Raw genomic sequence first — 15,106 nt, 5'->3', positions numbered from 1 at the left:
GCTCCGTATCTTGAGTGCCATATCTATTAATGGGCTAGTTACTAGAGCATTCCTGAAACCGCACTCAGGAGATGTTGCTTTCGTTACAAATTACAGGGGTTGAGTGGAGGGGAAGGGAGATCTTGGATTTTACTATCATTCAAAGATATGGCTGGGTCTCTGTCCATTTCCTAATCAGTAGGCATCCCCATCACAATCCCACTACTAATAATTGACACTGATAGCAGACTAAATTAAAGAAGCCAAGGACTGAGCAGACAATGGATTTCAAACTCTCCACTCATGCCTAGGGGTGGTGTCTCCAGAATTGGACTCTGGCTCATAAAAGAGGGGCAGCTTTGGGTATGTAGAGAATGTGATCTCTAGGGCAGTCAGGCCAGGGGCTCTGCTCAGTGTCCTCTGGGTCCCTTGTTTTGATTGTCTGACCTGTACTCAGTTGAGGTCTGGGCTCTGTTGCCTCTCTCTCATGTGAGGGGGCAGGCTTTTGTTGTTCTCATGGACTCTGCCCACCGACCTGGGATTCAAACAGGCAGGATCACAAACAGGGGGAGCAGGCAAAGACAGAGTTTGCAAAACAATTAAATCGGGTTGTTTGGCTCCTTGATCAGAGGCAGCTCAGATGCGGCAGTGAGTCCCGGGCAGGGCAGCCAGGGCCAGCAGAACCGGCTGGGCAGGACTACATCACTGGGGAGGAAGAAAAGGATCCATTTGGGGTGGAGGAGAGCTGGGAGGAAGAGCATGTCCAGGATGCCCTGACGAGTTGGTGGATCTGGGCCCAGTGTGGTTGAATGCTCTGCTGCTCTAATGCTCTGTTTGCTGCATGCTGTGGTCCCAGGCCTGAGTTTGACAGAATTCTCTCTTCTCAACAACAGCTTTGCAGCCTCTGAAGACCCCAGAGAACAAAGAAGGTAAAGGGCATTTCTTCTCTTCTTTTGCACTCGCATACAGGGTCTCTTGCAACAACTACACAGGCTGGCAGACCCACTGGCTTCTGTACCCTTAAACCTCTGAAACCTAACTGCTATTACAGCCAACTGGCTGTTTAGCTCAGCAGGGACAGTTGGAGATCTGAGCTGTTGGTTATCTAAAAACAGCAACCCAAAGCCTAATGCAGAACCCCAACCATCTGCTGGATGCTTTGTGTATCTGGGATTTAGATGATTGTTTTCTGCCCACTCTTCTGATTTCTAGATTTGCTCATCTCCATGGTGTTTGCAACTTCTCCCAGTTTGGTGTCAGCTGTGTATTTCATTAGCACCCTGTTGGCTCTCACTGCCAGGTTGGCAATGAAGGTGTTAATTAGACCAGATTGGATTCGGAGGCCATAACCCCCCCACAACAGATCCCTTGCTGTTTAATTCTACCCTTTGTTTGTGGTTTCTTGGCCACTTTTCAGTTCACATCAATGATTTTATCCCAAGCCAATCAGGTTTTTGCTAGATACAATATTAACCGCATTAATAAAATCCAAGTGTATTTTATTGATATCTACTGCATTCCCCTCGTCCATTGATTTTGTAATTCTCCCAAAAAGAGCAATCAAGTTTGCCAAGATTTATTCTTTCCCAACATCCAGCGCAGTTTATTGCTCATGCATCCATTATGCTCTAGCTATTTATTGACTTTTTCTTTTAATTTCCATCATTTCACCAGTGCTAGAAGCTGGGCTAATGAGACAGTAATTGCCAGAATGATTCATTCATTCCTTTTTGCTGAGAACATCCTGGCTTCCCAAGTTCTCTGCGATACAGGCAATCATTTCCCAGGTGCACTGCGGAGGAAATGGCCAAAAGGCAACCAGATGCCCAACTCAGTGAAAATCTATGGGAGTTGGGCACCTAACTCCCATTTATGCCTTTGAAATTTCTCCTCCCTTCTTCCCCTGATTAATTAGCTGGTTGCTTTAATATCCTAGGGTCCAACTACCTTGGGTTGCACATGCAGATTTCCTTCTCAGTCATCAAAATTTATTTCTTTTGGTGTTAAAGGCAGATTTTCCTAAAGCAGCTTGGGGTCTCAGCTATTGTTAAGTCATGGTTAATTTCACCCCCTCTCCTCCATTATTAATGGCCCTGCTTTCTCTCTAGTGCTGCGTTTTTTCCTTCTGGATTTATAAAAACCTTTTCTTACTCCTCTTCACTCCGTTAGCTAGAGCATTATCTCAATCTGCTTTCTCTTCCTCCCCTTGCTGCCCTTATCTTTCCCCTGCAAGCCTAAACAGTCTGTGCTTGTTGTCATTGCCTCCTCACTTTTCATCTCCAAGCCAGATTGTTTGCTTAACCCCACAGCTTTGAGGAATCCCTTTGCATCCTTCCTTGCTGCTTTTTTTTTTTTTAGCAGAAATGTAGTATGAATAATGGCATCTCCTAGGATTCTCCAGCTGATGAGGGTTTTTCAGTGCTGTACAATGAGCTTTGAAAACACACTCTCTCTCAACATGCACACAGGCCTTGCTGTGTAGGCAGGCTCAGCCTCTGGGAATGAGGGGGGAAATCTCTCAGCCTTTACTCTCTGCACTTTGGCAGCCCAGACCTTTTGCAACATTGGCTTTGTCTGACAAACCACCCCACCCTGATGATCTGACCACTCCTGCTTCCCTGTCTCTATGCCTTAGTGTAAGGAGAAGTTCCTGTGGAATATGGCTGAGTGAGACTGGCTGTTTAACCATTACATTGCCGGACAAATCAATGCTTAGGGAAACCCATCAACACAGCCTGCAGACACTCGATAGCAGAATGTTGGTTAAAGTGAAAGGTAGTGCTGGCTCAATGCACCATAAATAGGGCACTTTGTATTGTAATTATTATTCCCTTTAGGTGTATATGACTTTAAGGGAAGCTGGGGTCTCCAACAAGCATAGAGATTGGTGCCCTCCAGCACTGGGTGCATCATAAGGATTAGGCCTGTGTGAAGCTTGCAGGAGGCATGGGGTCCTCTGCACAGCTGCCTGGAGCTCTATTCCTACCTGTGTTCTCATTTTCCCTACGTCCCGGGTGCGCTCTTGGGTTCCTTGCATCTTGAGTCAGTCATCACAGGGGGGAGTGTTCCCACTGTGGCACTGCACTCCAAATTAAAGATGTCACTTTGTTGTAAACGTATTGGAGTTGTTCCAGTGTTGTGTGGGAGGAGGAAGGATGGCCAGGTGCTTATGGCCCGCACCACGGATCTGAGCTCCTGGGGTCTATTTCAGCCTCAATCACTGTGTGAACGAGGACAAGTCTTTTACTGGCTTTGTGCCTTGGTTTCATCATATGTAATTAGACAGTAATAGCACCTCCTGTGGGGCTATATTCATCTAGGTTTATAAACCCCTTTAAGTTCCATGGCCTGCAGCAGCAATGGGAGAATGCAATATTGTTGTAGTCCAGAAAACCAGCTCTAACCGAGAAGGCATGGGAGCTGGTGACCAACCTTCCTATCCTCAGACCTGGTGGGCCTGCGAGCACGTGCCATGCACAGTTCTTAGTAGTCCAGCCTTTGTTAGTTGGGCACAGCAGTGAGTCCATGGACATGTGTCTATGCTTGTTTAGGGACTGTGCTTGCTCACCATACAGAGGCAGCTAACTAGGGGATTCCAGCATGAGCACAAGGGATGAAAATCCCCCAACAAACCCAGTGGCAAACCCACTAACAGCCACGACAAGAAGAGAAGGGTCTGTCCTACCTACCGAGCAGTGTCTGCGTGCTGCAGGGCTGCTGTCAAAGCTGGCAGCCTGCCCGTGCCAGCCTGCTGGCTGAGCTCGGCCAGAAAGCTGCTTACCCAGGACACTGGGTACAAGCCACCTTGTGCCAAAGCCATATTTTTAAGCTACTGCCGGTTGTAAATCATTCAAACAAACAGCCAACCATTAAAGCAACACAAAGCAGATTCGGGGGGAGGAGCAAGGTGCTTTGCTCGGATGCAGATTAACGTCATGGTTGGGCAGCATTTCTGCTAGCTGGAAGCAGTGATGGGGGTTGCTCTCCAGCTCATGGGAAATCAGCTGATACATGCCAACTGCCCCTCATCAGCTCAGGCAAAGCAAGGGCCTGCCTGGGAGCCCTGCATCCCATGCAAACCCTGAAACTTGGGGGCTGGCCAGAGACTGAGGGGAAGATCATCCTGGGCTTCTGCAAGCCCCTGCAGAGCAGAGATGACCTTGAGTGTTATGGTCACGCCAGAAAGGTCCCCACACTGTTAATCCCATGGATGTCAATGTGTCCACTTCCAGAGTAGGGCTCTGTCCAGTATTAAGAAACCCCAAACTTCATCAGAGGTTTGTAAATACTGGATCTGATTCTGCTCTCACTTACTCCAGTGCAGCTCCAGTGACTTCAGTTCATTCACCAGCGTGAGCAGAACTGGGCCATCATTTCATTGCTTCCTGGTTTTGTGTCAAGCATGAGATCCCAGTGTATGGAGGGGAAGGTTGTGGGCAGGGACCGCAGCATGTAGAGTCGCATAATGTAACACCACCCTGCTGGGGCTGTCTGCAGGGATCAGACTCTGGGCAGCTGGATTGAAAGAGCATGTGCTGCTACGGCTGGAACGAAAGAAGCAAAGCTGCCAGGGCCCGCAGTAAAAGGCTCTTCGGCCTGTGTGTGGGGACGAGCCACTAGAGAGGGACAAAGACCTACCCCGTTCTAGCCTGGGCATACTGGTCTGGGGCCATAGGATGGAGGGCATTTAAATGACCATGTAAAACTGAAGCTCTGCGCAACAGCCTCCAGATTATCCAATTTCAGGCCTGTGGAGCCTGATCCGGAGAGGTGCTGAGCATCTGGAACCCACATTGACATCGAGGGGCGTGCCAGGAGCTGAGCATCTCCCAGGAGCAGGCTCGCGACCACTCTGAGATTACGAATTTTCGCTTTGTAAGTGAATCCAGTGGTGAGGAGGGAGATCGGGCCTGGAGTCGGAAGCAGGCCCAGGCTGGACAGCAGTGGTGCAGGCTTCTCCATGCTTACCTGCCTGGGCAGGTTCACCTTTAGGTTGAAGAGAGGAACTTGGCCTCCATGATGCCCCCAGCCCAGGCTGGCAGCGGGGAATCACTGGGACCAGTTGTGGTGTGGGAACCAGGTTACTGAGAACTGTCCTGAGACACCAACGCATTCCATGCAGGCCGCTGCAAAGCTGCCACAGGAGAACAGCTTGTGGGCACTCCAGCCCACATGGGGTTTGAACCCACAGCCTCATTACTAAAGGCTGTATCTCCTAGGCATGAGGCACTTGCTCCCAGGTGGGGTTGTTCACATTCAGGAGTACCATCCATGCCTGCAGTGTAAACAGCCCTCACAGTGGACTGGCCACACAATAGCTGCTGCCTTTGCCAGTGCAGTCACTGCAGTGCCAGCGTCTAATGCTCCGTAAAGCACTTGGAAATGCGTGGCATTTTGCAGGAGGTGCACAACCGTGCTCTCTGTGCTGGCCTCCTGGCGGTCCCTGTGTGGTAGGAGAAGTGTGGATTTTGATGCAGTAAAAGCACCGTGCTGGTCAGACAAGCCCTATGGCACATCACCTGCCTTGATGAGAGTGCTGGAGGAAAAGCTTTATGGCCCTGCAGCATGAGCTCTGGATCCACAGTGTGCCATGGTATGATAGCAATACTCTCCGCTCCCTGAACTCTTCTCTCCTGAGGCTCTCCGGAGAGCGTTGGAAAGGGGAATGGAGGAAGTCTCCTTACACTCGTGGAAGGAAAGTGTGAATATCCCCATTTTTCAGATGGGTGAAGTTACAGGGTCTTCCAACACAGCAGTGAAGGAGCCTGGAATTTCTCTTGTGAGTCCCCTGCTCTATCCACTAGACTCTGGGATATTCTCTCACTGGGGGTCACAACGCAGCAAGCTACCCAATCCTTCCCAGATTGCTCAATGAAAGAGAGTCCCATAGGGATGGGAGGGAGCTCCTAAGGGGCTCCTGCTATGGAAGAGGGACCATGGATGGGATAGAACACATACCACTGCATTAGATCCCACTTCATTCCCCGTATCATGCTCAATGCAACAGTTCCATGCCCTTCAATGCATGCATCTTACAGTAACTAAAACCTACCTCAGTCCCTTCCTGTGCCCGCGGGGAATGCTAAGTGAGTTGTCTGTATCCTCATGGAGACTCGTAAAGCATTTTCTCCATAAATTATTCATCCGGTGCCAACCTTAGCAGAGCATGAGTGATATAAGCATGAACCCCAGGGCACCGGTTGAGCTGCTGTAACTTTGAATGGTCATTTATTGAAATGGGTGATTTGATGGATTTATCTTTCTTTTTTTTTACTTTAAATATCAGCCATTTTGCTATATTGGGCTGGTCGAGGTTTTCCTGACAATTTTTGTTAACTGGGATGAGGGCAGGAGTGTGAGCTAGTGGCTGGCGCACAGGACTGGGTTTTTTTGAGTTTTTGGTGGAAAAAATCAATATCTGAAGTATTTTGTCGAAAAGCTGAAATACTGTGATTCTGAAATGCCGACCTAGTGGCGCATGGGAATTGTAGTTCAGGTACTTCATGTCCCCATTCTCCTCTATAGGTTGGAATCCCTGGTTGAACTACCTGATGAGGGGAGGGGAGGTGATCCATCATGGCAGTGGTGTAGCCGCAGGGCATCATGGGAAATGAAGTCCACCCATAGAAGAGAATGGGAATACAAGCATCCAAACTACCATTCCCATGAAGCAGTATGATGGCATTTCACAATTAAAATATTTTGGCTTTCTGGCGTTCATTTTTTTTAAATGAAAATTTGAATTTTTCTATGGAAAATAGACACTTTGTGAAAACTTTCACTACGTCGAAATCCCAATTCTGCATCAAAAAAGTTTCAACATAAAATTTCCCACCAGTCCTATTAATCATCTAACATTCACCCAGTAGGCTGAATCTTGTGAAAACTGGCCCCTTGTATGGATTGTGCCCTTTGACCCGCCTGGGAGCCATTCTCGGTTTCTCTGTATTCTCTGTTTCTCTCACCTTGTCCCCTCCCCCCGCATAAGGTCAGTGGATTGATTATTCACTTTTCTTTCACTTTCAGGCAACGAACAAGAAATTGACTGACAGGAAATGGAGGAGACACAGAAACAATGCCACATGCCACAGACTAGCAGCCTGTCCTCTCGGACCATTGTAGCCTCCTGGGGGATGTCCTATAGGAGACACTGAACATCCCATCGCCTGTGCCACCATTGCTACATACCCTGGCCATGAAGGACAGCAGCTTCAGCCTGTTTTCTCTGTTTGCTTCACCATAACCATCTCCCCCACCAACACACACACACAGGGTAGACGCGACAGTGTTGCTATGTAGGGCTCGCTTCCTCACGGGGCTGGATACACTTTATTCCCAGGAGTTATTGTCTTCCTGGCCCAAGCAGCCCAAAGGGGCCTGATTCTCCATTGTCCTGCACCTTGGGTGCTCACTTCTACCAGTGCAAAGTGGGTGCATAGTGCTCCCAATGGTGAGCATTTGCACTCACGCTGCCCTGGTGGAAATGACTGCACAAGATGCAGGGCAGTGGAGAGTTGGGCCCAGGATGTGAAGGGCCCTTTCTTGTAGGTGATTAACTTAGAGATCAGTGGGATTACTGCTGCTTTTAAGGTTAAGCAGGCGCTTAAGTGCTCTGCTGGATGGGTTGGAGGGCTCTGGCCCCTTGTGAGATTGAACCCTCCCTGCACAGGAGGTGCAGCCAGCAGAATCTGAGCAGCCAGGAGGGATGCAGTGGGGACTCTTGTCCTGTGTCAAACGTGTGTGTGGGCAGGTGGGGTGGGTGGTAGGGTGGGCAATATCTATGGTTAAGGGGATATTTGGTTATCAGTGCCCCATTACAGCACCAGCTCTTGGTGTCTTGGCCCTTGTAGCATGTGACTAACGTGAGAGCCAGCTCTATGGCTCCATGGATGTCCCTCCTCCCCACTCCCCACTTCCAGCCATCCTTCCCCCGCTCTCACCACAAAGCAGGCTCCACTTATTCCCACACCCCAAATTCAGCTTCTAAAGCAGGCGGACAGGGGGGAGGGGATGGGACCAGGTGTCCATGTCTTTCAGAAGATCCTAAAGACAGAGGCTCTGAGTATCCTTGTGCCCTCCTGTCTGTCTTTCCTGTCCTGCACCTGGTGCCTGATGCCTAACCACAACTGCTCTCCTCCATTCAACCAAGGGGAGCCTGCTGATCGTTGGACCATCCTCCCCCCAAGATGCCTTCATGGACAAGGTTCAACAACCTCCAAGAGGCAGGCCTGTGGAGGTGGACAATGGGCCCAAGAAAGTCTTTGAAGCTCCTTGGAGATGGACAGTGGGTCCAGGTGGCTGTAGAGATGGAGAGTGGCCTAGTATGGTTGTAGAGGCTCTGTGAGGATGGAGCTCATAGACTTAAGTGGAAGTGGTCCATGCTCTTGGTCCTGGCTATGGCAGAGGCACAGCTCCAGAGAGTGTCTTGTTATCTTTAATGTTGTACCACTGTCACCAGCATTTGTCTTTTGCCTTAAGCCCCTGGAGCCAGATCTGTCCCTGGCTTAATTCCATTGAGGTTGGTGGAGTTACCCCAGGGGTGGGTTTGGCCCAGAGGATTTTGTGGGGCAGGAGAGGGAGAGGAAACTTCATAGATCTCACCCCCCTGCCTTGGCCTTGCTTTAACAAAGAGTCAGGAAGTATCGGTAACTGGATGTTGTGCCTGCTTGGGCCAACGGTGAGGAGGGGAACTTGCAGGTCAGATGTGACCCTCGGCTACTATCTCCCGAGCTGCTTGCATCCCTGCTGGAGAAGGGGATGGGCATGAGCAGAGGCAGAGATGGATTCTCCCACGGTTTTTGCATCCCTGGTTGGGAGGGATGATCCACAATTTTCTGCAACAAAGCTATTCCCATTTCCTGCTCTGTCCATCTGTCCATCGGTTCCAGGGCCAGAGAGGCCAACGGCACCACCTCAGCTCCCTGTGAGGAGCGCTGGGTCAGGCACCTCAGTGAAGTTAAATGGGAGTTCCCCCATGGCTGTAGCTCTAACACACTGGCCAGTGTGTTCCTGGGCATCTGGTAGCCATTTTGAAGCCAAGGTTTCCCATGAGCTGATGCCTCTAAAGTATGTGTTCGGAGCCAGCAATCCTGAGGTGAATGGAAAATACCTGACTGAGCAGCATGGTACCTGGCTGTGACCCTAAGCTTTTCCTATCAGAAAGCGAGAAGCAAGGGGAAGCTAGGCTGAGAGAATCCAATGGACCATGGAGGCCCACCTGCCTTCTCAGCTCCACACATTGTTCATCTGAATCCAGAGAGAGGCCCCATGGTGGAGCAAAGCAGGGGATGGGTGCCAGGGCCTATCTGATGGACTAAAGGCTCTGGTTTCTGAGGCTACCATTGGCCCTCTCACCAGCACTAAAATCACTATGGGCTTCCCAGCTCTGTCGATGGGGGGTGGTGCGATTAACTTCACTGGGGATGCACTCGTATCCCAGTTGAGGGGCTATTATAGGGGGTGGTGGGGAGCACCTCCTATCATTAAGATTGCTGACACCTCCCTATATAAGACCCTGCTTTCATTTGTTTTATAGCTTTGCCAAGCTTTAGCTGTTTGGGCAGAGATTTTCCATGCCAGAGGTCTGCCTCAGGCTGAATGCATTTGGCAAATTTCAGCCAGAATGGCTTGGCCATTTCTGAGAAGGAGGCTAAGGGAAAGGACATTGTTTAGTCCACATTAAAAACAATTTGGGCACCCTTTTCTTTGAGCAGCTTTAGCACCCTGTGCTTTGGAGTGACACTTGAAATTTGGTGGGGGCATGGCCTCTGTGTCGGATGTGCCTGTTGCCACCCTGGTGAAAATCTGCCCACATTTGCTCAAATTTCTTTTTAAAATTGCAGTTTGCATGTGCCCAGAGACTTCAGTTTTACCAGCAAAAATCTCTGATGATTCCATCCTCACTGAGCATGCTCAAGGCTCTCTCAGCTCTTAGCGCTGACCAGACTCTGCATGTGCCATCCCCACAGAGCAGCTGTGCATGCTGCTGCTAGACTAGGGCTGCTGGGATAAAGCTGGGCCTGCCCTATGATTGCTGTTCTAGGCCAGGTGTGGCTAGGCACTAGAGCTGAGAGCAGAGAGGCTGTCTCTCCTGTGCTCTCAGGGCCCCCTTGCCTTGCTGGGATCCAGGCACTCTGGGGGAGAAAGCTGTCTGATGTGAGTGCAGAGGGGACAAAAGGTGGATCAAGACAAGGGAAGGAGTAAATTGGTGAATCTAGTGAGCCTGGGGTTGCAGGGGGGAGGGATACTGGGACTAGCGGGATAAGGAGGCTGGGACTGGCAACTGGGGGAGGGACTGGGAACCAGGGAGAGAAATGGGACAGGACTGGGAGCCAGTTGGCTGGGGTGGGTGGGGGACTGACACTGGCTGGACAGTGAGATTGGGATTAGGGACCAGTGGTGGGGGGCAAAGGAGGAGGACAACTGAGAAGGAGTTGGGATGTGGGAGGAGAATTGGGACTGCTTGGGCAAAGAGACAGGGCAAGGAGGGTGGGAAGGGGAGACTGAATTTAAATGAGCAGCCCAGGGAGGGAGATTAGGAGTGGGAGCCTGTGGGGGTGGGAAGAAGAGGGATCTCAGATGTGGAACTGGGAGAGGGAACTGGCTGGGAGAGGAGTTGGGGCAAAATGGGGAGAATTGTGATGGGGTGTGAGTGAGATTTGGGAGAGAGTTTGGTATTTGGAGAGCAAGCGGGGGGGTGGAGTGGGGGAGAGGGAGACTAATGCAGGCTGGACAAGGAGATGGGCTGGGATGAGAAGCCTGAGCAGTAAAGGCGACAGGGTAGGCCAGGAGAATGGGACTGGAACAAGGAACCAGGGCTGGGACAGAGACAGAAATAGGTTGTTGGGGAGAAGGGATCAAGCTTGGGAGCAATGATGGGAAGAGTCTGTGCCACTAGAGCCCATGCCCTCCAGAGCTGGATTGGAACCCAACTGAGGCTCATTCCTCTGCCATCAGCAAGCATCTGGCAAAGTGTGGATCTCATCCCCCTCTGAGCCACATAGAGGATGACAACCCACTACTGTTACCAGTTACTCCATGAGCTCCAGTGGCAGAGGTCTGTGGGGTGAATCTAACAGTTCCAGCCCTGCTGCTGATGCATATCGGTGTCAATATGCCACACAAAGGAATTCCTGATCTTTCAGTTTATTTTTTTAAAACTTTGGAAAATATGTGACCGCCTTGTGCATGTGTATTATGGTACAGTGTTTAATGACATGGTCACATACTGTTGTTTCCACAGGATCCCTTCCTGTTTCAGTGCACTGGCTAGACCTACTCTAGGAATTATAGAATCATAGAATATCAGAGTTGGAAGGGATCTCAGGAAGTCATCTAGTCCAACCCCCTGCTCAAAGCAGGACCAATCCCCAATTAAATCATCCCAGCCAGGCCTTTGTCAAGCCTGACTCAAAAAACCTCTAAGGAAGGAGGTTCCACTACCTCCCTAGGTAACCAGTCCAGTGCTTCACCACCCTCCTTGTGAAAAAGTTTTTCCTAATATTCAACCTAAACCTCCCACACTGCAACTTGAGACCATTACTCCTTGTTCTGTCATCAGCTACCACTGAGAACAGTCTAGATCCATCCTCTCTGGACCCCCCTTCAGGTAGTTGAAAGCAGCTATCAAATCCCCCCCTCATTCTTCTCTTCTGCAAACTAAATGAATGGAGTCTGCAGGACCCTGTCTCGTTTGTTGCTGAGGAACGGAGCTTCAAGAAGAGAAAGGCATGGGTCTCATGGGAAAGGCAGTTGAATGCTGCCCTGGACAAGTGGATTCTATTCCTGTTCCTGAGGCTGAGTCCCTGTGTGATGCTGGGCAAGTCAAACCAATTCTTAACAGGGGACCACTGACTGTGTTCCTCATTTTGGGGGTGCCTGACTGGAGACCCTGCGTGGAAGTGTTGAGCACGCCCTGCTGCAGCCGGTCAGTGAGAACTGTGATTGAATATAGAAAGTGCTATATAATGCTTGTCAGGCCCTAGGTGCCTCGTATTGGGCACCAAAATTAGTAGATACTTTTGACTTTAATCTCTTTGTGCCTCAGCTGTCCACCTGTAAAATGTGGATAATATCTCTCATCTCTCCAAGATGCTGGGGATGGGGGATTCGTTAATTTTGGTGAAGCACTTCGCTACTCTAATGATGAGTGCGGGAGAAAAGCCCATGAGGAAATGAATAATTCTGTCTCAGAGCAGGGTTTGAATAGTGGGCAGTAGATGGGGCATAGGGGCCTCACATGGAACAATGAGGCGAAAACAAAATATTGACTAACTGCCCATTAAGGGAACAGAGTCCACCGTGCATCATGATGGAAAAAACAGTATGAGATTGTGTAATTAAAGACTGTCATAAAGCGTACGCACCAGGGACCGAATTTAGATGGCCACGGTGGCCTTAATTCTGACATTTCCTAACTTTTGATGGCTTGACTTTGCAATCTAAATAGCTTCCTTTTAATGTAGCTTTTGTGCATAACAAAGACCTGTGCAGGCCACGGAATGTTTGAGTTAAGGGGCCTAAGATGGAATGTTCTGGCCCATAAAAGGAGCAGAGCCATTTAAGCTGTGCTCACAGCACCAGCGGAAACATAAAGGGACAGACCAAAGTCAGGGAGATGCCAGCATTGTCCAGCCAGCCTACCTTATGCACATTTTCTGATCCCTGGCTGCCTTCTTCACCCTCCATCCCTGCTTCTCACACTCAGGCCCAACCATGTTGCATTCAGATATCCTCAGCACTCGTCTCTGGCCCCACTCAGGCAGGGAGATACCATTGTGCTAGAATCAAGGTCTGATTTGGTATTTTTTTTAATTACTTAAATTCTGGAAGCTGGAGTATTTTGTGCCTTGACACATTTTGGGGGGAATAAATGCTTGGTTCTTTTTGACAAAGTTCCTGGGGTCTGGTGTGGTTTGTAGTATGGTTTGGTGTGCAGGCCCAGCAGTCCTCGTTGGCATAAGGAGAGAACATCAGCCGTAGAAAGACCTGAGTTGTAACTCAGTAGCTGGGGGATATGTATTTTCCTATGATCTACTGGGGGTTCTAGGAGAACCCAGCTGCCTGCTAGGGCCCTGCCAGAACCTGTGGACTTCCCTACCCTGGAGAACCTGGGACTCCTCTGTCAGCCCTATGTTAGGGAGAGGGGTGCGGGTCTAGATCTCTGGCTAGACCAAGAGGAGTCCCTGATGTCCTCATCCCATGGTAGGACTCATTGCCAGATGTGAACGGCGTGCAGACGTAGCCCTTTAGAGGCAGCCTCCACCCACATCCACTGTCAGGGATCCTCAGCTGCCCCATCCCAGCTGTTGGGGACACTCCAGCTCTCCAGCTCCAGTGGGTATTGGAGAGGCTAAAACTCCTTCCATTCAAACCTGCTGTGAGGGGTTCCCATATTAGAGGCACGGGCTCCTGCAAACGAGAGAGCCAGGTCACAGAAGAACTTCCCGCTTTCTGGAGCTGGGTGTAAAGAGGGGTCTTAGGTGTTACTACATTGCATAGTTCTGTCAGTAGTCAAGGCTGGAGCCATGTGGGGTTGTTTCCATCCTGCGTTCAACCTCAAGCCACTCTCCCCAGTCATTGTCCCAGCATACAAGAGGTACTCAGGGGCAGCACACACAAGTGCTAACCAGGCCCTGTGCACCCAGCCTGCAAAAGCTATCTCAGGTTCTCCTGTGGTGATGTCTTGCCCCTGGGAAGGTGCTGGGATTCATGCTGTGTCACTGAAGGGTTTGTACTCTGGCCATGAAGCCAACTTTTCAAGTGTTGAGGTCATGGGGGGCAGGTGGAGAGTGTATGGTTTAAGGATATCTGACATGCAATGGCCATGAAGCAGCCTGGGAGCCTTGGGGCACTTGCTAAAAGCACTGGGGTATGGATCCATTCAGAAAGTCCATCTCCACTGCTTCCCCAGTTCTGGAGTTTACAAGGTTCACCCACTAGTTAAGTCAATGGGGTTGCTCCAGATCTACACCACTGTAGCGAGATGCCACTGAAATCAATAGGGTTACACCAGATTAACAGCAGTGTAAGTGAGATCAGAATTTGGCATGATGGGTGTAAGCATCTCTCCTTAAGAGAGCTGGCTCAGATAATTCATTCAAAACATTTTTTCAGTAGGAATGGCTTTTCTGTCAAAATGACAATATCCATTTTTGATAATAATTTGGGGGTTTGATCAAAAAACTGGAAAAAAAAATTTCACATGTTGGCAATCAAAAGCTGAAAAATGTTGGCTGAAAACTGAAAGAATTCTGCTGAAAATTGAAAATGTTGGTTTGGACTAAAATTTTGGAGGTTCTGAAAACTTTGAAGAAAAAAGTGAAAACATTTTTCAGTTTTGTCAAAATTTGTCATGGAAACAAAACCCATTTTCCCCCAACCAGCTCTGCTCCCTGTATCCAGAGGTTACCAAAGATGGGAGTTACCGCCTTTTAAAATATGTGACACAGATTGCTCCTGAAGGACAAGGAATAGTGGAGGGAGGAGGAGGATGGAATGGTTGCTGGGAATAAACTGAGAGTCATATTTTGTATCATGTATCAAGTGTCTTCTAATCCCTGTTACATTCTGGCTCAGTATTTGCACCATGCATCATAGTAATAAGCAGCCGGACAATGGCAGGTGAGTGTGTGTGTAGCCCAAGATATATATAAATGAGGTTCTTTCTAAGGTTCTCCTAGATAGCCCCTGGGAACTTCTGAGTTCATGAGACAGCGTCTAACTGTGGTGGATGGGGCAGAATGAAATAGAAACCTCACCCTCTCCAAATGCCTACATGCGTTCTATTGATGTGTCCATATATCAAAGGGCATTGGAGCCTTTATCAAAGGCGTTAAGTATAGCACTCCATTAATCTGGCCTCAGGGTGGGAAGAGGTCCCAAATATCATTAGTAGGAAAGGGTATTTATATTAGACCATAATTTATCTACCCAAAGGAATCAGATGTGAGTTTGTGGGGCAGGTTGTATCATTGCTAGGCCACTTCTCAGTAAGTGCTATGTGAATGTGTTCTAACACAGGAGTCTCTGGGCCATGGTGCAGGGGATTGGAGGGCTGTGACTGTGATGAGATCCTGGGGTACAACCTGAAACTGGGGGATGGCTGTGCCCCCCTAGTTCTCCAGCC

At 49.4% G+C, this 15,106-nt stretch overlaps 1 protein-coding gene across 4 annotated transcripts in view; it reads left to right on the top strand.

The window, feature by feature from the left end:
- CD276 (CD276 molecule) overlaps positions 1 to 14,517 on the top strand; it is a 100,347-nt gene extending 85,830 nt beyond the window's left edge. For 2 of the 4 annotated variants that reach the window (XM_048866151.2, XM_048866149.2), the window contains 2 exons: positions 873 to 908; positions 7,006 to 14,517. In XM_048866151.2, the coding sequence (XP_048722108.1) occupies positions 873 to 908; positions 7,006 to 7,028 (59 nt within the window). In that variant the 3' untranslated portion in view covers positions 7,029 to 14,517. The remainder of the gene's footprint in view (positions 1 to 872; positions 909 to 7,005) is intronic. The other 2 variants (XM_048866152.2, XM_048866150.2) reach the window with 1 other exon arrangement.
- Positions 14,518 to 15,106: the final 589 nt, after the last annotated feature.

This window comes from Caretta caretta, chromosome 10 (assembly GCF_965140235.1).
Source record: "Caretta caretta isolate rCarCar2 chromosome 10, rCarCar1.hap1, whole genome shotgun sequence".
In the NCBI taxonomy this organism is placed as follows: Eukaryota; Metazoa; Chordata; order Testudines; family Cheloniidae; genus Caretta; species Caretta caretta.
Note: the sequence above shows the minus strand (reverse complement) of the source record. Positions and strands in the feature narration are given on the sequence as shown.